Raw genomic sequence first — 27,739 nt, forward strand, 5'->3', positions numbered from 1 at the left:
GCGCTCGATCGAAGGGTGCAGCTCGGCGACTGGCGTCAGGGGCAACCTGACAGGGGGACCCCCTTTCGCTTTAACACCATGTTACCGCCGCCGCGTCGCTTTAAAGACTCTGCGAAGGAAATATCATCAGAGCCCGTGCGGCAACTACAGTACAATGGACTAAAGCATCTGCTGTATTTGCCTCGGTGGTGGTGCTAAAGCGAGTGGGCGCGAGAGTATACGGCGCGTCGGAGCGTCAAGCAAGGTCCTCGGCGCGCTCGCGTCCACACGTTGCTGCGCGTCCTGTCCCAGCCGCAGCTGCCGCGGGGACTGTGGTTGCTTTCCCTCGGTGCCAGCCAGCCTCGCTAGTGCAGACGGTGGCAGCGCGGTCAGTCAGTCGCTCGACACCAGGCATGATGGCCCAAGAGAGCCAGCACCATGCAAGTTGAAGCAGTTGAAGCGGCAGGGGGCAACTCGCTGGTTACGAGCTCTTGGGCTTCAAGGCCAGCAGCGCCACGGCCGCCACGCCCGCCGTCACCACCGACGCGGTGGCCAGCGCCCTCGTGGTCAGGTACCACGGCTCCGCTGCGTCCTTGGCAGCCGCAGCCGCTGCCTGGCGCTGCGCCTTGGTCTTCCGCGTGAAGATGGACTTGTCCTCGCCGGTCTGGGTCTTGGTGGTCGTCGTCTTGGTCGTCGTTGCCGTTTTGATGGTCGAGGCCGACGCGTCGAGGTTCTCGAAGATGCCGCCCCAGGCCTTCTTCTCGTCGCGCTTCTGCTTGTCCACAAGCTTGCTCACCTTGTCCAGCAACGTGCGGCACGACTTGTCGCGAGGGTTCAGCTTGACCGCGAGCAGCAGATCCTGCTTGGCGTCCGCGTACTTCTCGAGCTTCACGCACGCCTGCGCGCGGCGGAAGCGCGCCTTGGACGGCCAGTCCTCGAACATGAGCTGCTCGGACAGGCCGAGTCGACCCATCCACGTGACGACGTTGCCCTCGCGGTTCTCGGCCAGCACCGAGAGGATGCTCAGCGCGTTCGTGCACGCGATCTCGGCGTCCGTGTACATGTTGAGCTTGAGCTTGCACGCGCCGATGTTGAGGTGGCAGCGGATCATGGTCTGAATGATCGTCGCCTTCTCCTTGTGCGTGGCGTTGTCCTGGTCCACGCGCTGGAGGAAGCCCAGCGACCGCAGGTAGCTGTACACGGCGTCCTGCAGTTTGCCGTCGCGGAACTCCTCGTTGCCAGTGTCCGCGAGCTTGATGGCCTCGCCCACCAGATCCTTCGTCGACATCTCCGAGATGTCCTTCACCGGCAGCTTGACGTCCTTGCGCTGCATGAACATGCGCGCGTAGTTTGTCTTCACGATCAGCACGTCGTCGTGCGGGCGGATCTCCTCCAGCACGCCCAGACCGTACGGGGTCGACACGTTCATGTGCATGCGGAGGTGCGGCTCATCGGGCTCCTCCTTCACGACGTTCTGGCGCAAGTACGCAATGGTGTGGTTCTTCGACGCGGCGTCGGTGTCCATCTGCACCACGTACATCTTGGTCTCTGGCCGGAAGGACACCACGACACCCCGTCCGAACGGAGTCACAATACGCGTCTTGTCCGCCAGAGGGGCTACGCTGACTGCAGCGGGGTGGTGCGCGTCGACGCGGAACTTGTTGCCAGGAACGTAAAGCGCAGCCTTGGCCGTGGCCTTGCCGAATGCAGCAGGGTGTCTCACCGGCGCGTTCACCTGCCGCGCGGTGGTCTTGTACCGTTCAATATCGTCGTCGTTCTCGCGCTTCTTCTGTCGGAGCAGCGCCACCTCACGCTCGTGACGCTCGCGCACCGAGTACTCGAACGTGATGCGCAGCAGCAGCTTGCCAGAGACGCCAGTCGTGCCCGCCGACGCCGGCGCCTTCAGGTCGAACCACTTCTCGTGCGGCAGCTGGTCCTCGAAGTCGGCGCTGCGCAGCTCAAGCTCTCCGAGCACCACATCGGCAATCACCTCGGCGCTGCTGCTGAGCGAGACCTTGATGCCGAACTTCTTGGTCTTGGCGCCTTCGTACACCAGCGACTCCTTCCAGCTAGCGCTCGCGTTGTCCACCGCCTGCACGCCGCTTGTGCGCAGGTGCTTCTTCGTGGACTTCTCGAACGCCGACAGCGGCGTCACCTGCGTGGACACGTACAGCTCCGGCTGGGCGCTGCCGCTGGCCGCCAGCACCGCGGCGTTCTTGTGCAGCGCCAGGTCCTTGGCCGCCAGCACCTCCACCGTCACACGTCCGGCCGCCTTGCCCGTCTTGGCGTCCACGTCCACGCCGTTCTTGTTCTGCTTGCCAGCTGCAGCAGCGGACGCCACCTCCTCGGCATGCTGCAGCTCGTGCTCCAGCTGCACCGACAGCAGCTCCAGGGGCGACAGCGCCACCTTCTCCCACATGAGCGAGTTGTCGAGCCCCACGGACGACGCTGGCGAGTCGCTCAGCGATTGTACGTCACTCATGCTTGTCTTTTGGTCGAGTGAATCGTGTGATGGATATGAAGGGCTGGGCGATGGGAGCTGGAAAGTGTCACTAACGCGAGGTAGAATATCCCGTTCTTTGCACAAAATACCTGATCCTGCAAGAATGTGTGTACAAAACTTGAAGTATCAGCTACATGCACAGTACTGGAATCGGCAAACCTGCACGAGCTTCCTGCATCGTGCATGTCGTCCAAGACTCTTTCTGTACCATGCATCGTCCAGGACCCTTGCTCAAGAGCCTACGCCTCAGTGCGTCAACTTGACTAGATCCTCCCACCAGGCCTACCTGTATAATGCGTTGAAATGGAGTCGCCGTCTCGATAAGAGCGACAAGCCAGCTTGGTCTAGTATTCCAAGCCTTGGAATACTTGTATAAGGCGTCAAAGCACTTGCGTGACGCAGCTGCAGCAGGCCTGGCAAGTGCTGCAGGCTTGTCAGGTCTGCCCGGGGGGCTCCTTTTAGTATAGTGGCGTCCCGCGTGCACCCAGCCACGCCACACCATAATGATACAATGCCGGACATTCCTATTCAAAATCGGGTAGTTAGGTTTCTATCGTGGTTATGCATTGACAGCACCAGCAAACAACCACGCCACCACGTGTTATAGCATCGCCATCGCTTGCCATCAGAGCGGCAGCAAACAGGCTCAGCAGTCCTCACAAGCTGCTCACGTAGCAGATGTCTATCTCCTAACTCCAAAATTGCCAACCTATTCGTGGTTTTTGATTCCAGTCAACGGCCCGCTTAACACCACTGCTTCACTGGCAACCACAGGGTGTTCTAAGCCACCACCACTCCATCAACCCCCCCACCACCTCTCCTTGCTTCTCCCTCGTGCAAAGAGGTTTCTGCGGTCATTTCTGCGAACTGCATACTTCCCTGGTCATTCGCGTCCGTAATCAACTCTCAGAACGCAATTCGCTGGCAAGATGCCGATCCAGGCCGAGGCTGCGGCGGGGCCTCGCGCCGGCCCCGCGGGCCCGGATGACCCGGCGCAGCGTCTCCGCGTGATCCGCGTGGACCGCAAGTCGCTGCTGACGCGGGCCAACGCGGCGCAGCACCGCCGCCGACGCGAAGAGCGGGAGGCACGTCGACTGGGCAATCGTACCTCGTCGTGGCTGTTCGCGGGAGCCAAGAGGCCGCACGAAGACACGGTGGAGCCGCCGTCGCCCTTCGCGAGCAACGTGGTGGTGAGCGCCAAGTACAGCGCGTGGAACTTCGCGCCGCGCGTTCTCCTGGCGCAGCTGCAGCGGCCCTCGAATGTCTACTTCCTGTTCATCGCGGTGCTCCAAACCATCCGAGAAGTGAGCAACACGAGCGGCATCCCGACCATCCTGCTGCCTCTTGCAGTGGTGTTCGTGTGCAGTGCGATCAAAGAGGCGCTGGAGGACCGAGAGCGACATCGAGCCGACCGCGTGGCGAACAGTCGACCCGTGCTGACGCTTACGCCGCTGGGCCACTGGGAGCAGCGGCAATGGGGGGACTTGCGCGTGGGAGACATCGTCAAGGTGATGAACGACCAGACCGTTCCGGCGGACCTGTTCCTGCTCTCGACGGAGGCGGTGGAGCACGAGGATGATACGAGACGGACACAGGTGCAGGTGGTGACTGCGAACCCGAGAGAACTGCAGGGCCCAGACGATGTGGAGGAGGGGAAGAGAGACGAATCGGACCTTCTTGTTGACATGGAAGACAGCCAGGGAACGCAAGATTCGGCGGCGTCAGAGCAGCAGACGACGGAGTCCAATTTGGCGTACATTGAGACGAAGTCGCTCGACGGCGAAACGAACCTGAAGATCCGCACGGCCATCCCGTTGGTGGCTTCGCTTTGTCGTGGCTTTGGTGGCACCAATCGGAGCATTGATGGTGGAGGCCACAACGAGTTGCGCGGGATGATGGTGTGTGAACAGCCGAACAACCGTATCACGAGTTTTGAAGGCACCTTTTCGGCGGTGCTCAGTCCTGCTCAAGCACAGTCGTTGGGTGTGGCTACCAGCGATCCGAACGCTTCTCCAGTCTCTGTGCAACCTGCTGCGAGCCTCTTGCAGACTGAGGTGGGTGGGGATGGGCTTGTGCGTGTGCGCATGCCAGTGACGGCGAAGCAAATGATGCTGCGGAGTTGTGTTCTTCGCAACACGCGCTCCGTTACAGGCATGGTGGTGTTCACAGGTCACGAGACCAAGGTGTTTTGCAGCAACACTGAGCCTGTTGTCAAGACTTCGTCTGTCGAGCGACGACTTAACCGACTCATTATCGGCATTGTGTTTATCCAGCAGCTTGTGTGCTTCCTGGGCGCGCTGCTTGGAGCACATTGGATGCACACGGAAGGCGACTCCTTCTGGTATCTTCTCAGCGCTAGTGAGCGGCGGCACCACATTTTGACTGGAGCTCCGACCTCACACCCGCTAGCCGAAGTCGCCAAGCTCCACTTGCGCTACTTCATCATCATGCAAAACTTTGTTCCTATCTCGCTGAACGTGTCGTTGGAGTTCGTCAAGTATTGGCAAGCGTATTTTATCGAGCAAGATCTGGAAATGTACGACAAGCCGTCGGATACTCCAGCCATGGTGCGATCGTCGGCGCTGAACGAAGACCTCGGTCGCGTACATCATGTCTTCACCGACAAGACCGGGACACTCACGATGAACCTCATGCTTTTCCGTTACTGTATGGTCGGGGGAAAGCATTACGGTGGGATCATGCAAGACAAAGACATGGAGGCGGAGGTCCCCAGCGTTGCTTCGTCTCCCTCATCGATAACTTCGAAGGATGGTCCAAGGTTTGTGGATTTTGATCCATCCGAGCTTTTTGCTGATCTTCAAACCGGAGGTGAGCAGGCGGAAACTCTGCGCCGCTTCTTACGACACTTGGCGCTGTGCCATACGCTGATCCCCACCAAATCTCTTGCAGAAATGTGTAGTACGTCGTTCCCAGAGTACTCTGCCTCGTCGCCTGACGAGCAAGCACTGGTGTCAGCAGCAGCGTTTTGCAATGTCCGGTTTGTACACAGGACACCCGCCACTATGATGCTCATGGAACCGGGGTGGGCGGCACCTAGCACATACAAACTGCTGAATGTGCTAGAGTTCGACAGCGACCGAAAGCGAATGACGGTGATTATTGAAACTCCCGATGGTACACTCGAGCTTCTTTGCAAGGGGGCGGACAATGTGATCTTTGAACGACTGGCGGCCGATCAAGCTACGATTCCTGGCGGCATGTCCTACGATGAAGCTGCAGACCAGCTCACGGTGTATGCGAAAGCTGGTATGCGCACACTCTGTCTCGCGTATAAAACGATTAGCAGGTCGGAGTATGAGGACTGGAATGCCCGTTATTCCCAGGCCCATGCTTCCATGGAGGAACTGGTTAAACGACGCCAAGGCCGTGAAAATGCAATTGACCCACTGATGAACGAGATTGAGCGCGACCTTATCCTGCTTGGTGTCACTGCGGTTCAAGACAAGTTGCAAGCTGGAGTGCCTGCGACGCTACGTTTGCTGCAGGAGACAAAAATTAAAGTTTGGACGCTCACGGGCGACAAAATGGAGACTGCTGTGAACATTGGATACGCTAGTGCGTTGCTCTCGCACGATATGGACGTCCAGCAAATTGGCGGTGATGACTACAGCTCGACAGCTGCGGCACTAAAGGAGTTGTCCCAGCGAAGTGAGGCTTCCCTCACTTCTTCTTCCTCGAGGTCCAAAGGAGGTAGAGGGGTGCGCCGTCGCTCTCATGATGCTAGACGCAGACCACGGTCCCGGACAAACAGTTTCCTGGGTAGTGCGAAAGCGGCGATCAGCGAGTTTTTCTTCGGTTCCACGGCAAAGCACAAGCGGAAACAAAAACGAAAACGCCACCGAAGTCGTCGTACGTCCAGGACTTCGACGTTCAGCCAAACACCGATGTATTCGTCCGTTGCGACTGACGCTGAGTGTGCCGACAAGTTCACGTCCGATGAAGAATCACTGTATGATATCGGGATTGACGCTGACGACGAGGCAATCCACACCGCTGAGTATGGGTCTCTCACTGGAAGTTTGTACGGTGGCGAAAAGCGTCACCAGAATGGCCCATCATCGCAGCAGTTAGCACTCGTGATCGATGGACAAGCCCTCGAATTCGCTCTTCGCCCTCAACTGCGCAAATTGTTCTACCAAGTCACTCGGCAGTGCGCTTCAGCGGTAATTTGCTGCCGCGTGTCCCCCAAACAGAAGGCTGAGATTGTTGAGTTTGTGCGTGAATTTGAACCGGACAGCGTGACGCTTGCGATCGGAGATGGAGCGAATGATGTAGCGATGATCCAGTCTGCGCATATCGGTGTGGGTATTTCCGGTCAGGAAGGAGCGCAGGCTGTGAACGCTTCAGACTACGCCTTGGCTCAATTCCGCTTCCTGCAGCGACTATTGTTTGTGCACGGTCGCTGGGCCTACCGTCGAGTGGCGAAGCTCATGAGCTACATGCTCTACAAGAACGTGACGTATGTGCTCACAACGTTTTGGTTCGGCTGCTTCTGCGGGTTTTCCGGTCAGCCCCTTATCCTGGATGTGGCCGCACAGAGTTTCAACGTTCTCTACACGAGCGTACCGTTGGTTCTCTTTGCCGTGTTCGACCAAGACGTCTCATCTACGAGTGCTGCCAAGTTTCCGTACCTATACGCGCTCGGTCAAAAGAACGTTCTCCTGCGTCGTCGTGTATTCTGGCCGTGGATCTTGAATGGCGTTTGGCACTCGCTCGTCATCTTCTTTGTTTCTGCCTGGGCGTTCGAGGGCTTTGGCCTAAGCATCCGCGACTTCCCGGTTATCGCCACCGAGACGGGAAAAGGTGGTGGTCTTGTCACTCTTGGGTTCGTGGTGTTCACGAATCTGGTGATTGTCGTGAACCTGAAGTTGTGTCTCGAAACGTTCATGCTCACGTGGCAGTTCGTGCTGACAGTGACCGTGTCTGTATTGTTGTGGTTCGCCGTCGGCTCTCTCATTTCGTTGCCGAACACGGGTTTTCCGCAAGCCACTGGCGAGATGGAGTATCTTCAAGAGCTGCCGACCTTCTGGCTTGTGTGTCTCCTGGTGTTGTCGTTGAGTCTGCTGCGCGACGCTCTTTGGAAGATCGTGCGCCGGTTCTCGCTGCCCTCCATGTATCATATTCTCCAGGAGCGCGAGCTCATGGGCTTGCCGAACTCTCCGCGTGGTATGATGCGCGAGCACAGGAGGGCTGTATCGAATACGGCGTGGTCGGATGAACCAGCTACAGTTGTGGACTACGCCAAGCTGTTCAGCAACAGGCCGCGACGGGAAAGCCCAGAGGAGACGCTCATGCGCTCTTCACCACTCGGTGAGAGGCTAATCGCGTCGCCATTTTCGTCTTCGTCGAGCGGTGGGGATACGATCCATCCTGATCATGCAGCAGGGTTCCCGAGTCGCGAGAAGAAGCGTAACATCCGCATACGCGGCTCATTTCATGCCATTGGAAGCAGCGGCAGCTTCGGCGCAGGTGTGGAGCCGTCTTTCCTCGAAGCGCCGGGGTCGGTTGCAGTGAACGCCGCGACTGTCGGAGTTGGAGCGCGCTCGTCATCGTTCATTGGGGTACCTGGGGCCCAATACCACGGCTACGCGTTTTCGGAGGATGAGAACGTGGACAGTGATGTCGAGGCAGCGTCCTCCAGTGCATCTCGAGGCGACGCTGACCAGGCTAGGACGACGGCATTCGGGCATTCGTCAATCAAGAAGGTGCTCAAGTCGGTTCGTGGTAGAAAGACTGCATGAGTGTTGATTTTACATAGATTGTGATTCAGGGCGCAATGAAGACAAGGTGGTCTGTACGATGGTGTCGCTTTTTCCGGGATGAGGAGCTGTTGTTTGTAGGCCACATCGAGAGCATTCGAGAGCCTCGTGAACGGCATGGAGATACCTGCGCTCACTGTAGGGTCGACGCGCAATGATCACCGAGTCGATGTGCCGCTCAACGACGCAGCGGTATGGCCTTGCAATTCGCACAGGCTGGAAATGATCACTGACAGCTTGTCTATAGGTACGAGCATACAGCACTCGCTCGGGAGGAGACCGCGGAGCAGACACGACCTCAGGTATACTCAGTTGGGTCTTCGCTGTCTCCACTGCCGGTCGCTGCAAGAGGATGCAATTGAACGTGTGTTCCTACGCGATGGAGCGCCGAGTAAGTAAGATATGACAGATAGAGAGCAGAGAGCTATCCTATGAGTATCATTCCTTACCTGCTCCCAGCGACTGTCACCGTCTTCGTACTCAATCTTAAGTGCTGCTGGTGAGGCCTGCGCGCTGCTCACAACGCCGTCGAACCAGTCGGCTTCGTCGGGCCAGTACACAATCGCTTTACGCCCCACTATCGCTCGAGCGCTGTGTTCACTCAACGGCAGTAGACGCTGTCCTTGATCGTACTCATCTGTAGTCGTGAACGTTGCGGGGAGAGGGCGGATCTTAGCAGGACCCTACAAGCGAACGTGAACGATAACGCAAGACAACGGCACATGCACACTCAGGCCACGGACTTGCGGCGGACGAACTTCGTCGTTCGTCACGAGCGGATCAACAACAAGCTACACTATCATACCTCCCACGCCTCCTCTCCGTCGTCGTACTGGACGAAGTAGCGCGGCTCGTTGCCTTCTTCCACACGTTGGATAAGTCCGTCGAACCACTCGTTCTCCTAGATCCAGAAGACCTGCACGCGGGTGCCGGCGCTGAGCAGGGCGATGTTCGTCTCGCTTGGCTGTGGGTTTGCCACTTCAACTGCAGCAGCGGATGCTGCATCCGAGCCCGTAGCATCGTCGTCGGACTCGAACGAGTCCGAGTAGTCGTCAAAGTCGTCAAAGTCGTATTGCTCCGAAGCCGCGGAAGCCGAAGCAACGGAGACAACCGACGAGCCTTCGAAGAGAGTGCTGCACTCGCTGCTGCTGCTGGCCATCCTAGCAAAATTCAGCGTCTTCCCTTTGCAGCCTGCCGCCCGTTACGAAGCCGAGCATAACTAACATCCCGGCGGTCTGGCCGTGGATACTTGCACCGGTTGAAGCGACCTGGTGTAGCCATCTGCTGCTGTTCGGGCCGGCGGCCATGACGCGTCACACGCAGCGCTCTCCATTGAGCCCGTGCCACGTCCTGCCTGCGGCTTCAACGCGTTGCCCCACGCTCAGCGTCTCGGCGCTCGCCGCCGGCTGGATCACAAACTTTGGATGGGCGCACCGGGTGGGACCGGCCAAGGGGATACAGCCAGTGCGTCGTGGCCGCCGCGAGGAGGGGAGGAGTCCGCGGTGCCGCGCAGAGGACATCACCCCCGCACACATTTCGACAGCGGCCAGTGGTGTCGCTGCTCGGCTCAGCGTTTCTGAAGCAGCGCGGACGGGGCTGCAACGACTGCAAAACGCCCAGCGACATCGGCCATCGGCCGAGTGTCGCCGTCGACTCTACGCAGGTGGGGCGGGGTGGACCTGGCGGCGGTCTTATCCTGGCAAATGGTACCGTGCGCCAACTGCAACTACAGACGCGGACGCCTTCGGGCGGTCGACCAGCGAGCGGCCCCAATGCACTTTGTGCTCGACAAGCAGCGCTGCACTCCCGCTATGCGGCGTTTCGTCCGGTTGCAGTCGCCGAATCTCTCGGTCCGATAAACAATTTTTGAGACGAATCTCCCGAGACTCGCGCCGTTTATACCATCGCTGCCGAGCGCTTTGCCGCTGCGGCTGTGGCTGGCTGGCAACGGAGGCGAGATGCATTGGGGGCCTCGCCTTGCAGCTCTTGGCAGTGCTCGCCGCCGCCGGCAAGAGGTCACTTATGATGTGCCCTATGACGCCCCCGAACATTCTCGGCGACGACGGATAATACGGTTAGTTAACCGGTTAGGTTAGGGTTTCTACAGACTCCATCGCTGATAGGCCAAAAAGGACGCGCGCTACATCCCTTGTGATTGGCCTAATAACAATCACCGCACGGCGGTTGGTTGAAAATCGACCAGTGAGGCCAGAGAGTGGGCTCCCTCCCGCACACAGCCGGGGCCGTGCGGCAACCCGAAGGGTTAGGTCCACCCACGCGCCGACCCATTTTTCAGTCAGTAGAGAATTTGCGCTGTAGAAGGCAGGAGAAGACGTCGCGTCAAACCAGGCAGAGAGGTACGGATCAGAACACTGCTTGCTGTTGCGGTTGCTGTTGTAGCTAGCTGCCTCCGCGACGCCGCCGCTGCCGCGTCGCAGCTGGGCGACAGACGCCTAACCACTAACGTCTGTGTGCTTCTGTATGCTTGTGTTCGTTTGCCTGCGCAGTAGTGCATTTTTGTCGCTGTAAGCCGAGAGTGAACTAGTTCTTGGCCCCCCACACACCTCAAAACAAGTTGCCGAGCGAGCCCGTTGTTTGTGCACGAGCTCCTTTTGTGCCGTTTGTCCACTGCCACCTCAATCCGCACAGCGCAGCAGCGAAAAAAAGCACCGCACGGCGGTCTGTGCCTGTCTGTCCCTTTGCGCTTGCGCTCTTGCAGTTCGCTGGACAGAGGATCCGACGCGTCGCTTGTCAGACGCATCGCTTGTCTTGACTCCGCGTCTGTTGCCGCGCACACACTTATTGCTCACACGCACACACGCACGCATTGTTTAGTAGGTAGTTTGCACCCGAACTACTGAACGACGGCACCGTGGCGGCGACAACAGAGGCCCAGGAGAGCGCGTCAGAGCAAGTTACGGGAGTTGGCTAATAGCAGCGCCAGACAACGCGAAAGAAACTCTTTGTCAGCACAGTCGACAACGGAGAACGCGAGTGGAAACAAACAAATGACAGCGGAGGGCATGCGTGCCAAACGACGAACCACATACCAAAACATGCACGAGATCGTCAAGCTGGCCAAGAAGTACTCGCCCAAGCTGGTGAAGGGCTACAGCGCAGGGAACATCTCCGTTGTGGACAAGAAGAGCTGGCTCGAGGTCTGCGATCGAAAGCACCGGTACGTACAGCTTGCAGCGTTATTGGATCAATATTGGGACTGTACACTAATGCTTTTTGTTGGCGCATGTGTCTGATCAGTTACGGAGCAAACCTGCGCGCGTATTATAAGGAGTGGAAGCGCCAGCCAATGGAGCCAACGAAGCCGAGCTTCTGGGAGTGGCTGGACGATGAATCGATTGAAGTCGCTGGTGTGCCGAGAACGAAACTCGAGCGCGAGACTGTGTTGTACTGCGATACGGCTGCGGAGCGCCAGAAGTTTGCGCTCTCGGTGCAGAACGGCGTGATTGTACATGACGCCTCGCAAGAGATCGTGGAAACGGGCCCGGATGGATGGATTTTTGTGCTGCGCGATGGAGTCCTCTACGGTTCGCAGAAGGAGACGAAGAAGATCCCGCGGATCCACCATACGAGCTTCGTAGGCGGCGAGTGCGTGCAGACGGCCGGCATGATGGTGATCTCGAAAGGGGTCATTAAAACTATTTATCCCCACAGTGGTCACTACCGTCCGTCCGAGTACGAGTTGCTGGTTTTGTTGCGCTTTCTTGTGAACAATGGCGTGGATCTGAGCGACGTAGAGGTCGACGTGCAGCGAATCCAGAAAGTGTTCCGCGACTCAGTAAACGGCGCACTGGTAAAGAAGCTGGACAACGCGCATTTTTGGAACGCGTACCGCGTGTGGTACTTCTTGGAGGAGAAACACCTTGCGTGGAAGATCGGTCTGTTTGACGACCTTCTAGAGACGATCGGCCAGAAGACGGACATGCACGTGTCGCTTGAGCGCTCGGAGATCCTGGAGGACAGCGTCATGGAGGAGATCAACGACGAGTCCTCTGAGATCTCGTTCAAGGACGGCGGCTCGCGTGCGCTTTCTCTCTTGCGGCCGGCGTACGATGCTCCGACGTTTGAAGAAGCGGCGAAGCAGCTGGCGTCGTGCGAGCTGCAGCCGTGAATCGCTTCGGTCGTGGCTATCCGAGTAGTCCCTACACTTTCGTTTTCTCAAGCCAAGACACCACCACCTCCGCACCTGGGTGGCAGCGGATACGACACACACCACACCTCAAGCAAAGTTATAATGTAATCTAGAGCGACCAGAGACACGGAGGGTTTCTCTGGTGTATTGGTAGTTAGCATATTGGTAGTAGCAACAGGGAAGACAAAGTCGATGGAGAAGGAGAAGTCATTATTGGAGCGCAGCGCGCGGCACTCGGCATCCAGCGCGACTGTAGCGGTGCGTTTTATTTTTTATTTTTTATTTGATGAATGCGTTTCATGGTTTCGTTTCGTTGTTGTTGTCGTTGCATTTGCTTGTGTTGGTGATCTCGCAGAAGGGCTGAAGAGGCTTGTTCGCTGCTTCAAGCGGAGATGGCGGACCGAGGCAGCTCTAGCTTCGGGGACGTCCAAAGCAGTGGAGCTTCTTCAGCACTTCCTGATGTGAGTGTCCCGGTCCTCAGCCAGATCCACGTTTCCTGCTACGTCACAGCTGCAAATCGAGCAGCGCCGGTGTTCGAGGTTCTCCCACAGCACAACTGCGTGCGAGTTGTGAATAAAGCCTCGAGTGATGCAGCTTCCGGTAACAGCGGAACTGTGGCGACCGGAACTACTGACATCGTGGCGCCTGTGGCCGAGTGGGACTTTCATTCGGTCTTTTCGTCGACATCGCCTTCACACGCCATTGATTTCTTCACTGAGATCACATTACCAGCTCTTCGTACAGCGCGAGACGGAATCAACTCCAACGTTGTCGTGTGGGGTGTGCATCCTACGCAGAAGTTTAGACTGCTGTTCGGTAAAAGTGTGGGTGGGGGCGGGTTTGCTCCTCGACCGGAAATGGCTGTGAATGATGTCGTGGAGCTCTACGGCCAGCTTGTGGGGATGCTACATGCATTTTACTCTCGATTGGATCTGGGATCTCGACCGATTCAGGACGAGCCGTGGCGACTGGGAATTAGCAGTTGGATTATCGTGAACAACCAAGAAATTGACCTCTTGAAGAGTCCGATAGGAGGGGCGTCAACTGAAGGAAGCAGAATGCCATCGGAGAAAGCTGAACCATTGTCGTTTGTCTCGCTAGAGGCGACATCACTGGCTACCGCTTTTCGCATTGTTCAAACTGCGAAGACCAACCGCATCGTACGCAAACAGAACGCAGAAAGTGTCCACTTTTTCGTACGTTTGGCGTTATTTCATGGCGGTCAGGTCAGCACGGTGCACCTTGTTGACCTTATCGACCAGAAAGAATCCCAAGACCCCGTCTTGAATCAAGAGAAGTACGAGTTCTACAACATTTTGCAGGGGCTACGACAGCCCTCATTTTCTCCGAGGCGAACTGGAGACGGATGTGGCGGAGGAGCTGCAGTAATGAGTTCTGCTGGGAAGATGGTCCTGTCTAACTTCATGTTGCCGCTCTTGACTGCGAACGCCAAGACCTTTCTGTATGCAAATGTGATTGACTCGCGCTCGAGTTTGCGGGAAAGCGTGCAGATGCTAAACGCTGTGGCTAACCTTCGAGGATTCGCATGTGTTTGCAAACCACTACGCGGCGTTACGTTTGAGCAGCTCCGTTTCCAAGCTAGCCCAGACGAAGAGCGACAAGAAATCTTCAGTCAAGCAGAACAGTTTAACGCACCAGACTTGGGCATAGACTCAAGGCCTACCCTGAATCGCGCGTCGACTTCACCACCTATGGCAGCGTCTTCAGCTCGGTCATCTTCGCCCATAATCGTACAAACACTGGAGAGTGAGCTGCCACCCCATCAACTACCACAAACGAAGTTATCCAGCTCGTTTTCAGATGGAGCGTTTGAGTCGGAAGCTATGAGCTGGTTGAGTGAGTTTGCTCAACGGAAACGAAACATTCTTGGAGGATCTATTGACACGATCGACACGGTTGCCTCAATAGCTCGAGTCCCCGAAATCCGTGCAAGTCTACCATTATCTTGTGGAGAATCTGAAAATGAGTTTATTGACCGGAGTGACGCAACGCTAGAAGCACACGCGACTATCACAGATTTATATAAGCAGTTGCGTGAGTCGTTGGAAGATGTCCAGGAGATAGAGCTGGCTGGATCGGAGAGTCCACGGGGATCCTACTGCTCACTTCACTCGTTGCCTCCTGGTCGCTCTACGCCTGAATCTCATCCGCCACTACCGATTGTTGACCAAGAGGCAGAGCAAGAGGACCTACCGCGGGTTGGATACAGCAGAAGTACCATTGGAGGTATCGCGCGGCACCAACTACAGCAGTCACATGAACCAAATCAAGAGGAGCTACTGCCATGGTCTCAGTTTAATCGTACAGCTCTAGATCGTGATGCCTCACAAGCGAACATGTTAAGGCCCGAAGTGGATGTTGGTGAATCAGTGGAAGCGGAGCCGGTGTTTTCATCGCTGTCAGCTATTGATTCATCCCAACCTAAGCCTTCTTCATTATCTGCGAAGCCGGACAAATTCACAGCGGAAGCGTTCAAAAAAGCTGGCTTACACCCCTGTATCTTGGAGCCTCCGAATCTCAACGGGTTAGATGCAAAGACTGCGGAAAAGGTTCAAGCGGCAGATGCAACTTTACTTCGCAAGAACTATGACGCACTGCTATCAATCGTCCGTGAACAACAGCAAGCAAAGGAGGCAGCCGAGGCGCGAGCGGCCGAGGCTTTGCAGGATCAGGAGGAGCAACGAGCAATGTTCGAAGTTCAGATTGAAAACATGAAGCTGGCGAATGTCGGGCTTCGAAGCAAAGTACGCGCGCTAGGGAATCGAACTTCACTGCCTCAAGTGTTTGAGCAGTATGAACAGGAGCTACGAACACTTCACGCCCAGGTCGAGGAGCTACAAGCACGAAACGTGGCGCTTGAGCTCCGGGTAACAACTGCGACTGCTGCCTACTACTTTGAAGTATATGGTCGAAATGATCTGCCTTTACTAATTCATCGTGAACTTTGTTTTACTGATGTGTAGGTTGGTGGCGATGGAAATGGAGGACCAGGCGGATCTGCTTCCGAAATCAAGAAGAAGTATCAACAAGTGGTCGAAGAGAAGTTGGCACTTGAGCGAGAACTCATGGAGCATCGAAGGAGAGAAAGGTTAGTTTTCTTACTAGGTGGTGGCATCGTACTTGCAAATTCTTCTGCTGACATGTAATTTCGTTGAGAACAGGCATCATCAAGTCCACAGTCGCCTTGCGGGTGAATCCACTCGTCGTGTAGACCAACTTTCACGGTGCGTTGAAGCAAGCTTATCTTGATATGTTCATAAGTATCGTATTACAATAGAAGCTGACCAGTATGCGCTCATCGCAGCGACTTGAACAACAAGGAAGAGGATCTAGTGGCTACCCGGCTGAGCAAGCAGCGGTTGAGCGCTGAAATGAACCAGGCTCTTGAAAAGGCCGATCAATTGCATCATGAGAACGAAAAGCTGCTACAAGAGAAGGCGGCTACGGCCGAGGAGCTCCTCGCCACTAGGATGTATCTGGCCTCTCTTGAAAACGTAAGTGGGCATGGTAATCTTCCGTGTCCAGTGGACTTCAGTTGACATTGATCATTTGATTGCAATCTATGCAGGAGAAGAAGAAAGCCTCGATCCTCGACCGCTTCGTTGAAAAGCATGGCAACCGCATGAACAAGTTGCGTCAGCATTGTCAAACGTCTTCTGGGAATTGGAGACGCGACCAGTACGCTCGTGAATGTGAAGACAAGCTTCTAGCAACAGTGAAGCGCTCGCTTCCTCAGGCAGTCCCGCTCTGCAACAAGCTGCTGCGACGCCTAGAGATGCAGGAGCTGTCGCTACGTGAGTTCTCCGAGCGGGAAGTGGACTTCATCAATCTGCTCGTGGAACTTGTGTCGGACCAACCGACAGTCTCACTCAAGCAGATGATTGAACAGGAAATGACGAAGCTTCAATCATGCTAACGCAAAGGACGCAATAATACACGAGTTTTGAGTTGGCAAATGCCAAGAGGAGAGAGCGACCACCTCCCCACGATCCGCATTATCAGCTTTAAGCCGTCGCGCAGGCCGCGCGGCACCTGCCATACTTAGTGTGTCTTTCCTTCTCTCTACGATAACAATGCTCGAGATGGCAGCCGTCAATCGATCCTCAAGTGGCAACAAGTACGCACTTAGTCGACGTTGGCCATGGCGACGTCCTGCTCCGTGAACTTGCCCTTCTCGGTCTCGGACACGGCGCGGTTCTTGCGCTCCAGGATCTTCTTGCGGTCCTTGTCAAGCTTGAGCTTGGTGATGACCACCTTGGAGGCGTCAATACCAATGGGCACCGAGGCGCCGTTGGCCTTCTCGCGCACCACACGCTCGACGTGGATGACGAACTTCTTGCGGTACACGGCGGTCACGCGGCCCTCACGGGACTTCTGCGAGCCACGCACGATCATGACCTCGTCCTCCTTGCGGATAGGCAGGCTGCGAACCTATAATAATAGCAAACAACATGGCAATGAGCACCCATGATATCTGTCGAGCTTGAAGCCTGAGCAACGTCGATCCTGTCTGTGGATGTCGAGTGGCCGACACTTACGGTTCCCGCGATGCCATGAAGTGCCAGCCTCCCCCCTTTGAAGGAGGGGGAGGGTCTGACATGGACTTACAGCGCTGAAAGTACCAGTGTACTAACTTACATTGTACTTGTTCTGCAGCTCCTTGGACAGGGGCGCGCTCATGAGCACACGACGCTGGGTCGAGTGGGCGCCGAAGTGGGCCTTGCGGCTTTTGCGGCGCGACGAGGACACGGTCGAGTTGAACTTCACTGTAATTCATCAGTAGGTAGAGCAGCCACATCGTGTGAGTCACATGTTCCCCTGGCTGTTTCTCTGTGTATCATTTGGGATACTGTAGGTCATTTTCAAGTAGCAGCAGCGACGTACTCTTGTTATCACGTAAGAAAAGAGATACTGTGGCGCTGTATGGGCTGGCGGCGGCCTGGAGGCTTTCGAGGCCAACCAAAATCGAGGCGGATGAGGTGGAATTGGGCGGTTCAGGAAGGACGGTTCGGGGGTAGGGTAAGTGGTTGGACCGGTTAGGGATGTGGTACACTGTACCATTTCGGATGTTGAAGAGGACGAGGACGCTGGTGGACGCTTCTACCTCACATTTATACTGGGATAGGAAGCGACGAAGTGCTGATAGCCCAGCCCAAACACGTCCAATCGACACCGGTGATGAACCGGTAACGTCTTTAGGTCAATTTACAGTAAGTGATGTCTATTGACCGAGTGTTTTAGACTTTTCAAGAATGATGGAGGCTGGTCCAGTTCATTTGCAAATTCGTCGAGTTAGATTCGTCATTGATTTTGCTCTGAAATCGGTTGTACGTCGTGACCATAGTGACGATACATTGTCGGGCAGATTCTGCGGCTGCGAAGCAGGCGCAGGAGATGCCGGATTGAGTTTATCAATGGCGATCAAAGGTGAGTTAACCAATCCTATCGCAGCCTTCGCGAAGCCCTAGTTTAATTGGTCGACGGTACTTGGCTTAAGGAGACTTGGAACGTGACGGAGTTGAAGGCCGGACCTTGTGGGGCGTCTGCAGACTGCTCCTTGCTGATCGGTTCGTGTTGCGCGTCTTGGCGGGCACCACCAGCTTTTGCTTCAGAGCGTGCTGTTCAACGGAATGCCAGAAAAGGGTTAGAATGGGCATGCGCTGTGCAGGAATAAAAGGAGAAAAACACAAACCTCGATGATGAGAGTAGCGGGCTCTGTAGCGGCGGGCATACGGGGGTTCTTTAGGATTGCTGCAGCGCTGGGTCGACGTGCCGGATCCGGATCCATCATCTATGCGTAAAACATCGTGAGTTAGCACGAGCATTTGGCGCTAGCAACGAGGGTGTTGGTTTACCTGTCGAATCAAAGCACTAAGGTCCTCCGAATATTCAGGAGAGAAGGACGGCAGTACTCCTTCTCGGAGTTCATGCCAATCCTTCCCGGCTTCTGGCAGCGTCATTCCCGTGACGATTTCCAGCATCATTATGCCTACACCAACAATAAGGTGAGTGCTCGTCGTTGCACAACATTTGCGGCATTTTATCTTACCTAGACAAAAGATATCTGCTGACGGAAGTCGGTCAGCACTGGACAGCAGCTCCTTTGCCATGTACTTGGCATCGCCTTCGAGGTCGCCAAATTGGCTCGATGGTTTGGAGGAGGTTACCACTTTTCCAGCCATACCGAAGTCACCGATCTTTAATCGACCGTCCTCGGTGATAAATATGTTGTCGGGTTTTACGTCCAGATGGACAATGTCGTGGTCGTGAAGTACCTTCAACCCACTTGCGATGTCCCTCAAAATGTTCCACACGTAATTTTCGGGGAGGTTCTCATCTCGATTCCGCGTTGCCATAAAATCCTGCAGCGTGCCACCTTCGCACAACTCCATTTGCAGAAAGAAAAACCCTGCAACCAGTATCAATTGATCAGCACATGGCCAGCGCAGAGCCTTCACGCTCATCGCATCCAGATCTAGCTTACCATTTTCTTGCCACGCCTGATAGTATCGCACAATATTGTCAAAGTTGTGCTGAGATGCAGCCAGCTTTTCAAGAACACCGATCTCTTGGGACATGAGATCTCTGTTACAAAGGATTTCAAGTGGCATTAGACGACCATCAACGGAATTGCAAGAACAAATTGCAGCACAGTACCGTTCTCGATCATTGCGCAGCTCCTGCTGTGATTTCTTGATGGCAAAGAGCTCTCCACTGTCTGGGTCTCGAACCTACACGTTGCAACACAATCACAAGTGCATCAATAAACACTGTGCATTTGATTCCACACACACAAAATCCCAGTACCTTGAACACTTCCGCTGACACACCAGCTCCGAGCCATCGAAGAGTCTGCAGACTCTCAAACGAACTCACAAAGTGGTTCTGCACCATCCCACCAATAACAATCAGCACCCCCCCCAATTCCCCACCACACCGCCAAAATCACCAAAAACTCACCGAGCAGCCCTCAACACTAAGTTGCTTGACCACCAGTTTCTTCAGCCGAAGCTTCACGGGGCTCATCATGGACAACGTCGCTCCGAGACTGTTGCTCAGCATCGTCGCTGGACTCGCACACGGCGGCGACGCCGACCGACTGCATCTGTACAGTACCCCCACAAACAGCCATCTCAATCAGCCACCCCTTCACTTCAACCCCTTCCAGCACTAACTAACTACCATACCTCCTGACGAGGTTGTGTCTCCGGTGCGACGTGGGCGTGGTCTGCTCCGCCGAGCAGGACCTCCGCTGCAACGTGTTGCTAGGCGACTGCGGTGACTGTCGGCGGTACGGAGGATCCTGCCTGACGTACACATCCAGGCGCTCCATGCGACGCGTGCGGTGGCGGAAGGTGCCCCCTGGACGGTCAACAGGTGCGTCTGCAGCTGTCTCGTAGCTGTCATCTTCAGCGTCTTCGTCGTCGTCGTCGTCGCTGATCATGAAGCTCAAGGTCTTGCTCACGCGCGGGGATGAGGCCTTGGACGCCTCCTCCAGCGCCGCGTGCAGCGACCGCGCCCGCATCGGCGACGGCGACGTCGACGTCGAGTTCCGCGCCATGCCCCCTAATTATTGCCAAATTTGGGTACATTTGCCTCCGCTTTTGGACCAATGGCCGTGTCCGGCGGTATTTATAGACCCCAAAACTGAGGCAGGGCTAAGCTCCTGGGCTCTGCTTGCACTTCGGTTCTGTAGCTGCTCGTAGCTGCTCAGATGCTGGGCAAGATCTCGCACTGGCTGGCCACGCGCCACGAGGACAGGGGCGGCGCCAGCGACGCCTTCGTGCAGCAGCGCTACGACGCGCTGGTACGTGTGGGGTGGCTGTGTACTAGCGGTTTGGGTGGAATATGGGAAATCTGAGAATAATTTTCTTCTTGTGTAGACGCGGCTGAAGAACGCGACGCTGGCGGTGCTGCGCAAGGAAAATGCGGCGGAGTTGGGCGATGCAGGCGGTCAACAGGCAGCGGCCAGTCAGCAGCCAGGGGCCGAGGGCGGCTTGGCGGCGGTGTCGCTGCCCAGAGAGCAGCGTCAGCAGCTGACCGAGCGCGACCCTTGTGTCGGCGAACTCTGTACGTGCAGCACAGGTGTAGTGGGTTTAAGTATGAGGTAGTGCTGATGCTGTGGGGCTGCAGGTGTGGCGTTGGAGGAGTGTTTGGTGCTGGGGCTCAAGCCGCGGAGCACTGAGGAGCAGCCGTCCTGGTGGCACGTGCTGTATGCCAGCACGCTCATTGTGGACGAGCCGACGTTGGTGCAAAGCGTGCTGTCCGCTGCTTTCCTCTCGGAGGTTGGTGTACGGCGTGTGAATGGGTGGACGGAGCCTTTGGTGGTCTTATTAATGGAGAACACTGTGGATGCAGGATGACGCAGGGAAGGCGCGCTGCTGGTTGAAGATTGCACTGAACAACCACACTATTGAATCGAGTATAATGGTAAGCGCTGATATGTTCTGGTTGGGTTGGGTTGCGTTGCAGTCTACTCATGGTTTGCTATCGGTGGCGTGCTGTGTATGGTCGTTAGATGATCTTTTCCATGGCGTGTGAGCACTTGATTCGCAACAATTACGAGGAGTGGTCACTGGTTCGCTGTTCGGAAGGACTGGGTTTGTTTCTCGAGCTGATTATCGCTCTTCGGGATGTGCACTTTGCTATTGAAGTTAGTGGCGATCCATTTTATTTGCCGGAACCGGCGGAAACGGTGGAGGTGGAGCCTGTTCCTACAGAGAGCAGTAGTGGCGAGATGGTTGCCACCATTACGGATGCTGATATCGCCGCGGCGGTGGGTGTGTCGCCTTCCAGGGCTGGTTCATTTCTACCGCCGCCGGATGCCGAGCCCGCACTAGTCGAACTTGAAAATGTTATTGAAGTAAAAGATCAGGAGATTCAAGGGGCTGTCACTACTACGGAGGAAGAAGAGGACGAGGTCATCCAACTCCCGTCGGCTCTGTTTCCGCATCGCCTTCGGGGAATCAAACCGTGGCAGTACGTTTTCGGCGTTAGCCTAGCCTCGCTCTCGAAGAACCCGTACCACAGCCGCTACGCTTTGATTGACCCATTGCTGGCCCTTCCTAATATTGTGGATGACTGCGTGGCGATACTGAGGGAGAACCCGGATACCCCTCGACTATTTCGTACGACAGTGCTGAGCATCCGCTTAAACCAGCTTCGAGAAATAGTGGAGACCGATGGATCAGTACCGAAAGATCTGGATCCCCAATGCGCAGGAGCGCTGCTGCTAGATTTCCTGAAAAACCTGCCAGACTCGCTGCTGACGGATGATAAATATGATGCGTTTGTGGCAGCCGGACAACTACGGGATGAAGAAGCTAGCATTCGCAACATCACGTGTCTGGTGAACGACTTGCCTGTGCATTGCCAAATTGTACTGAAGAGGTTGATCAACCTCATGCACTTATTGCAGCAACCGGAACATTCCGAATTAAATGGCGTGGACGTTTTTACAGCCTCCAGTGTTATAGCTCCAGTGATTGCATTCAAGAAAGACTCAGGAAGTGGCTTGCTCTCCGAACGTCCGCGTGGCAGAACCCATTCTCAGTATCAAGATGTACGCTATGCAGCAGTGGGTGCCCAAGTCGTGGAGCGAATGATCCAGCATTATGCCATTATTTTCCACAGTGTGCGGGTACAGGTAGTAGACGCACTCGAGCGCTTGGAAGCGAAAAAGGAAGCACTGCGAATGGTTTCTCATCAGTTGAAGCTCCTGCCACAAATGAATTTCATGTCCGATAGACAGCAGGTGAATGAGATTACGCGGTTGTTTCGCGGGCATTTGGAAGGCGGCGACAGCTCCGCTTTGCCTGTACCAAACGATGCTGTGGTAGGCCAAGTCGCAGAGGGCTCGAAGCCACAAGTGACATTGGAAGTGGAGAATGAAGCGCAGTCAACCGCAGCCTTCAACTTGGAGTTAGATTTGCGGCGGTCTTCAGCTGCAACACCACCTACTAGTGCTACAAGCAGCGGAGCGTCTTCACCGACGACGAGTGAAACGACAGAGCAAGACCTTGTGAGCATCTGGGAGCAGTTTGGTTTCAATCGACCAACCGTTCTGGGAAATTTTGAAAAGGGAGGCGTGCTGATGCTGCGCGCAATTTTATATTGGCTGAAGAATGACTCGAACGCGCTGGCATCGCTGCAGATGCGTGCACTTCCGTCTGAGCTGCCGTCATACGACGCAGGGCTGGTGGCATCATCCATTTGCGAAGGACTGGTGAAGCTTCTGAAACTATTGTACGTGAGCCATACCCATGCATGCGTACTTTTCTCTTGATCAAGCTGACTTTTATTGTTATCATTTCAGCTTAACGCCGAAGCACCCAGAAATTGATATCGTGGCCCTGTCCTTGGAACCGTTCTGGGAGCTGTTCGACGAAGACATGTACTTCAACAAGTTGTTCATGTTCATGTTCCAGGTGTTCGATCAGCTCTGGAGCGAGCTTGACCCAAAGGCAGCATCATTTACCCGTGTTATTACCGAGACGGAAGGGATCATGAACGAGTTGCTGAAAAAGGCTCCGGTCACTGTCAGCGACCTGCGAGCAGAATGGGCAGAGTTGAGAGCACGCCGCCTGGAAGAAGCCGAAGACGAAGACGAGCAAGAGGAAGAAGAGCTGGTCGAAGATGAAGTCCTCCAGGCTGCAGCATTGTCAGACCCATCGCTACTGTCGCCTCCTCTGAGATACTCGAAGAAGAAACCCTCCTTCGATGTCAAGCCAGACGACTACAAGTCAAAGCTGATGGACACGTCAAGCATTTTGACTCTGGAGCACATCGCCTATATCGACCACGCGTTACCTATCACGAGTCAATTGTGTCGATGGTTTCGAATTTACAGCATTGAGGCAGATGGATCGTCGCTGGAGACGCTGCTTATACTGGCACAGAAGCAGAGCCCGACATTGTTGGTGGTGAAGGACGCGGAGGGAAATGTGTTTGGCGGATATGCTTCGGACGAGTGGCACCGCGCGTTTCACTACTATGGTACAGGTGAATCGTTTCTGTTTTCCTTCGCAAACTCGAGCACTGCGGGTGGCTTCGTGAAGTACCAGTGGAGCCGCAAGAATAGCTACTTCATGCTCTGCTCGGACGAGTCGCTGATCATGGGTGGTGGTGGCAACTTCGGTTTGTTCCTGGTAAGTGCATTTGGATTCGTTTCGCTTGCTGCAACTGGAAATCTAACCATTCGTTTTGCACTTTGGCACATCAGGATAGTGATTTGTCGAGAGGGACGAGTGGAGCATGCGAGACTTACAATTCACCTCCACTGACAACCTCGCAAGAGTTTTCCTGCGTCCACGTCGAGTTGTGGGGCTTCACGACGGGGGACAAGCCCGACATCGAACGGCACAGGAAAAGTGTATTGGACTAGCAGCTAGGAACGGCGGCACGACGCGCAAACAACGACAACAACACATCTTATTTACTCGAATCTGGATGCTTGATAGCAGCGATGCCATCACGTACAAGTAGTGAAAGCGACGGCAATACCAGAGTCGTCATCAGTATGTCCCTTCAACCACTACAAGTCACAGCTCACTGCTGCGACTCCGTTTGGTTGCCTAAGTAATGTATTCTGGTAAAAAAAAGTAGGAAATGCTCAAAGCCAAATCGCCAGCTCATTGCAAGCCGACGTCACCATTGGTTTGCAGCAACTGGTTGTTGAGTTCCGCCTCAAATCTCCGGAACGGAGCTTCCACTGCCTCGCGCTGCAAATAACACGTCGTGATATGACAAGGTTTGTCAGGACCACTGGGATGTTGCCGTTCGAGACCAAAACATACAAACGACGAACCTCGTCGGCGGTGGGTGTCGCGCTCGCCTGCAACTGCGGCTGCAATTGCTCCAGCTCGTGCTCAAACACTTCGGCGAACCGCTGCAAAATTCTCTGCAGGAAAACCTTGAGAGCGGCACATGCCGCGTCGGACGTTCGGTCATGGAACAGAACCGCCTGGATGTTCTCATTCTGGAGTGAGATCATGACGAGGCCACCTGCAGAGGACTGTACCACGGAAATAATACACAGTGAAGACAAGTTAGAGTAAATTAGCGATTACTAGTTAATAAGGCAGTGGACCAGTTAGTTACCGGCATTGGGTTACTCCCTGATCGGTCCTTCTTGTCTGCTCTGCTTGGGTCGAAGTGCGCTTGCACCACCTCTATTCAACATACAGTTAGAGAGCACATACACAACTCCATATTAAAAGCGATCCAGTCTCACCGCCGCCGTCGATCTCGCGCGCGAACTGCGTGAAGGACATGACGAGCGCGTCCACGCCCTCAGCATGCGCCTGCGGGTTCCACTTCCACTGGTGCGTGAACAGACACACGCCCGACTGCTGGTGCAGCACCTTGAGCATGCGCAGCTCCCCGAGCAGTGCGTTCATCGCAGGCAAATCGAATGTGCATACAAAAATCATATGATACAGTTGTAGAGCAATGTAATTTGCCACTATTCCGATTCTAGGTTCCAACCTAGAGTTGGTTTTGTGCGCTCATATTCGACTTGCCTGCGATGAACGCACTGCTCGGGGAGCTGCGCATGCTCAAGGTGCTGCACCAGCAGTCGGGCGTGTGTCTGTTGGAATGCATATTGCAGGCCAGCTTCAACTGCAGCAAGTTGAAGGATGAGCCTGGGACCTGGACTGGTGGTAAGACATGCAGCAGTAGGAGTTCTCAGAGAACCAGGTCCCTGTATGAGAAAGGGGCAAAGGCCCGTAGGAGCTGGCAGCAGCTCCACCGCTAATCTATTTACCTTTCCTTTTGCCTTCTTTCGTGAAGAGCGTTCGGCCGTCGGATCTGGTACAACGTCCAACAGGGTTCTGAGCCCAAACCAGGGGACTTGCTACTGCACAGGAAGCGATCCAGGATGGCGGACCAGCTGAAGTTCACGTCGGAGGGTGTGCCCAAGAACTGGAAGGGCAAGGACTGGCAGGCATACAAGTTTGCGATGCAGATGGTGTTTCGTGAGGCGGAGCTCATGGAGATTGTCGATGGGACGATCACCAAAGAGACGCTGTCGGATGCGGAGAGTGAGGAGAAGTTCGACAAGAAACAGACCAAGATCATGCGCTTGATTGGGATGTCGATGCCGTTGGAGATCTTGCACCAGATTAGGGACAAGATGACAGGCACGGAAATGTGGGAGGCCTTATGTCACCTGTTTGAGAACAAGGTGAATAAAACTGTTAAGGCTCACACTATTCGTCGCCTTCGTGATGAACTCTGGAGTGTGAAGTTTTCGCCGGGTGGAAATATGAACATGCACTTGAGCAAGATGTTCAATATCCGGACCTAGTTGCAGACATTGCAGTATGCAGTTGATGATATTGACATGGTTGAGATGATGCTGGAGAGCTTGCCGGTCCAAGCAGAGTTCGAGAGCCTGAAGTCGTCAATTCGCTACAGTGCAGACACTACTATGTTCACACCTACCAAGGTCCGCGAGTTGATTCGTGCTGCCGCTGCCCGCCAAGTCGAGTTCCGTGGCAAGGGCCAGCGTGGAGGACCTCGTGTAGGGAGTAATGGTGGGGCTAGTGGAGTGATTGGGAGGAAGAGCAGAGCTGATAATCAGCATGAGGAGAAAAGCAGCGACTCCAAGAAGAAGAAATTGAAGAAGTGCTTCATCTGTGGGAGTACTGCACATCTCAGAGCTGCTTGCCCATATAGGACGCATGAGGCACGATCTGCAGTGTCTGGTGCAGCTGGTTCTGTAGTTGCAGAAGGAGCTGAAAGCAGGGAGGCGACTCTGTTTATGGCAAGTGCTGCTCACATCACATACATTGAAGGTGTGACGGCAGCGATCCCTACTAAGGTTGGACCTACACATGCACGGCTGACCAATACATCGCCATCTCAAGCGGCAACGCAACGAGCTGCAACTGCGAGCAGCGAGAAACCGCAGGAAGATGAAGTGAGCGATGGGAACGAGTCGACTACTGGTGTCTGTGGATCCGCCGCTGCGTTAGAGCAACCGGACGAGATTGATGAGGAGGAAACTCAGGATGAAGTCGATGATATTGATGAGACTATTGAGAAGAGGAGTCCGTAATTAATGACGATCAAGTTACGGTGGCTAGTGTGTGTAGATCAATGACTATTGACGATCATGATGAGTGCCTGCAAGACATTCAGTCTGAGCATGGAGGCGGCGACTCGGCTGCCATGGAGTTCGCCAAGCAGACGGGAAAGCGGACGCACCGCGACGAGACGAAGTCCGAGGAGCTGCGCGTGGATCAGGATGCTGACAAGCAGCTGCCGAAGCGAACCCGGACTGGTCTTCGTGAGTATCACGAGCGGCGTCGCCCTCGTTATCTGGATGACTATGAAGTGAATGTCGCGCAGTGTTCGGCCCGAATCTTGGACAAAGATGGTAAACCTACTCTGGCGAGCAATGTGAAGCTCCCGAAGAATCGCCGCGAGTTGTACAGATCGAAGTACCGAGAGTTCTGGCTGCAGGCAGATTTAGAGGAGATGAGCGCGCTGCGTGCCAAGGGAGTGATCAGAGAGATTCCCTGCGAGGAAGTTCCGGTGGATGCAAAGCCGATTAATACACATTGGGTGCGGTCTCTTAAGACTGATCGCCAGGGATATGTGATTCGTTTCAAGTCGATAATTGTAGCTCTTGGAAACTACCAGAGACCTGGAATTGATTTCTCCGAGACTTTCGCTCCTGTCGCGAGAATGTCCTCGTTCCGGATGTTCGTGGCACTTGCTGCTGTGCTACATCTCCTGCTCTACGGCGGCGATATTAACACCGCGTACCTGAATGCCTTGCTGGGGATCTACCAGTATCTCAAGTCGATTGAAGGGTTCCCCTGCAAGATTAACGGGCACATGTATGTGGTGGTGAAGGCATTGTATGGACTGCGGCAATCGGGGCGTGAATGGAACACGGAGTTGAACAACTGGTTCTTGGCGCATGGCTCTCACTGAACCTTGCCTGTACTACAAGTTCGGAACAGACTCGATCATGCTCGTGCTTGTCTACGTTGATGATATTGTGGTTGCGACCAACAATGAAGAGGACAAGTGCAAGCTGTTTGAGGAGCTGAATATGGCGTACGGCATTAAGGATCATGGGCTTCTCAAGGAATACCTGGGCATTGAGGTGGACCAGACTGATGAGGGCATCACCATTCGCCAGAGCAAGTATGCTCGAGAGGTATTGCAGACACTTGGGTACGAGAACGCCCATGCAGTGGGCAACCCGATGGAGACAAATGTTCGGCTGGCGCCTTTGGATGCGAGTGAGGAGTCTGACACTAGCTTTGACTATCGAAAGGCCGTCGGGAT

At 55.1% G+C, this 27,739-nt stretch overlaps 8 protein-coding genes across 8 annotated transcripts; 3 read left to right on the forward strand and 5 right to left on the reverse strand.

Annotated features, from left to right (window-relative positions):
• Window positions 1–460: 460 nt before the first annotated feature.
• PHYSODRAFT_315962 (hypothetical protein) lies at window positions 461–2,461 on the reverse strand (the record flags this gene model as incomplete). Its single annotated transcript, XM_009531245.1, has 1 exon — window positions 461–2,461. One exon carries the CDS (start codon window positions 2,459–2,461, stop codon window positions 461–463), a length of 2,001 nt encoding a protein of 666 aa, XP_009529540.1.
• Window positions 2,462–3,411: 950 nt separating this feature from the next.
• Window positions 3,412–8,244, forward strand: PHYSODRAFT_507244 (hypothetical protein; the record flags this gene model as incomplete). Its single annotated transcript, XM_009531246.1, has 2 exons — window positions 3,412–4,077; window positions 4,225–8,244. 2 exons carry the CDS (start codon window positions 3,412–3,414, stop codon window positions 8,242–8,244), a joined length of 4,686 nt encoding a protein of 1,561 aa, XP_009529541.1.
• A 196-nt stretch (window positions 8,245–8,440) lies between these two features.
• Window positions 8,441–9,857, reverse strand: PHYSODRAFT_346689 (hypothetical protein; the record flags this gene model as incomplete). Its single annotated transcript, XM_009531247.1, has 5 exons — window positions 9,242–9,857; window positions 9,068–9,163; window positions 8,712–8,945; window positions 8,527–8,634; window positions 8,441–8,461 (listed from the first exon to the last, which is right to left on the reverse strand). The coding sequence occupies exons 1-5, from the start codon at window positions 9,419–9,421 to the stop codon at window positions 8,441–8,443; spliced, it is 639 nt and encodes a 212-aa protein (XP_009529542.1). The 5' UTR covers window positions 9,422–9,857.
• A 2,947-nt stretch (window positions 9,858–12,804) lies between these two features.
• PHYSODRAFT_351619 (hypothetical protein) lies at window positions 12,805–16,349 on the forward strand (the record flags this gene model as incomplete). The annotated part of the gene is made up of 6 exons (XM_009531248.1): window positions 12,805–14,734; window positions 14,897–15,300; window positions 15,397–15,549; window positions 15,590–15,657; window positions 15,738–15,927; window positions 16,002–16,349. The coding sequence occupies 6 exons, from the start codon at window positions 12,805–12,807 to the stop codon at window positions 16,347–16,349; spliced, it is 3,093 nt and encodes a 1,030-aa protein (XP_009529543.1).
• A 28-nt stretch (window positions 16,350–16,377) lies between these two features.
• On the reverse strand, window positions 16,378–17,197 carry PHYSODRAFT_286387 (hypothetical protein; the record flags this gene model as incomplete). The annotated part of the gene is made up of 2 exons (XM_009531249.1): window positions 16,378–16,864; window positions 17,072–17,197. Coding segments are annotated over 2 exons (432 nt in total), but the record flags the coding sequence as incomplete, so codon positions are not given.
• A 728-nt stretch (window positions 17,198–17,925) lies between these two features.
• PHYSODRAFT_509250 (hypothetical protein) lies at window positions 17,926–19,958 on the reverse strand (the record flags this gene model as incomplete). Its single annotated transcript, XM_009531250.1, has 9 exons — window positions 17,926–18,051; window positions 18,126–18,224; window positions 18,289–18,422; window positions 18,483–18,842; window positions 18,918–19,018; window positions 19,091–19,164; window positions 19,241–19,318; window positions 19,394–19,538; window positions 19,621–19,958. The coding sequence occupies 9 exons, from the start codon at window positions 19,956–19,958 to the stop codon at window positions 17,926–17,928; spliced, it is 1,455 nt and encodes a 484-aa protein (XP_009529545.1).
• Window positions 19,959–20,147: 189 nt separating this feature from the next.
• PHYSODRAFT_315971 (hypothetical protein) lies at window positions 20,148–23,816 on the forward strand (the record flags this gene model as incomplete). Its single annotated transcript, XM_009531251.1, has 7 exons — window positions 20,148–20,240; window positions 20,317–20,503; window positions 20,567–20,724; window positions 20,792–20,863; window positions 20,952–22,678; window positions 22,749–23,580; window positions 23,655–23,816. The coding sequence occupies 7 exons, from the start codon at window positions 20,148–20,150 to the stop codon at window positions 23,814–23,816; spliced, it is 3,231 nt and encodes a 1,076-aa protein (XP_009529546.1).
• A 116-nt stretch (window positions 23,817–23,932) lies between these two features.
• PHYSODRAFT_354826 (hypothetical protein) lies at window positions 23,933–24,847 on the reverse strand. Its single transcript, XM_009531252.1, has 4 exons — window positions 24,666–24,847; window positions 24,533–24,603; window positions 24,240–24,446; window positions 23,933–24,153 (listed from the first exon to the last, which is right to left on the reverse strand). Exons 1-4 carry the CDS (start codon window positions 24,829–24,831, stop codon window positions 24,064–24,066), a joined length of 534 nt encoding a protein of 177 aa, XP_009529547.1. The 5' UTR covers window positions 24,832–24,847; the 3' UTR covers window positions 23,933–24,063.
• Window positions 24,848–27,739: the final 2,892 nt, after the last annotated feature.

This window comes from Phytophthora sojae (assembly GCF_000149755.1).
Source record: "Phytophthora sojae unplaced genomic scaffold PHYSOscaffold_5, whole genome shotgun sequence".
Classification (NCBI taxonomy): domain Eukaryota; phylum Oomycota; class Peronosporomycetes; order Peronosporales; family Peronosporaceae; genus Phytophthora; species Phytophthora sojae.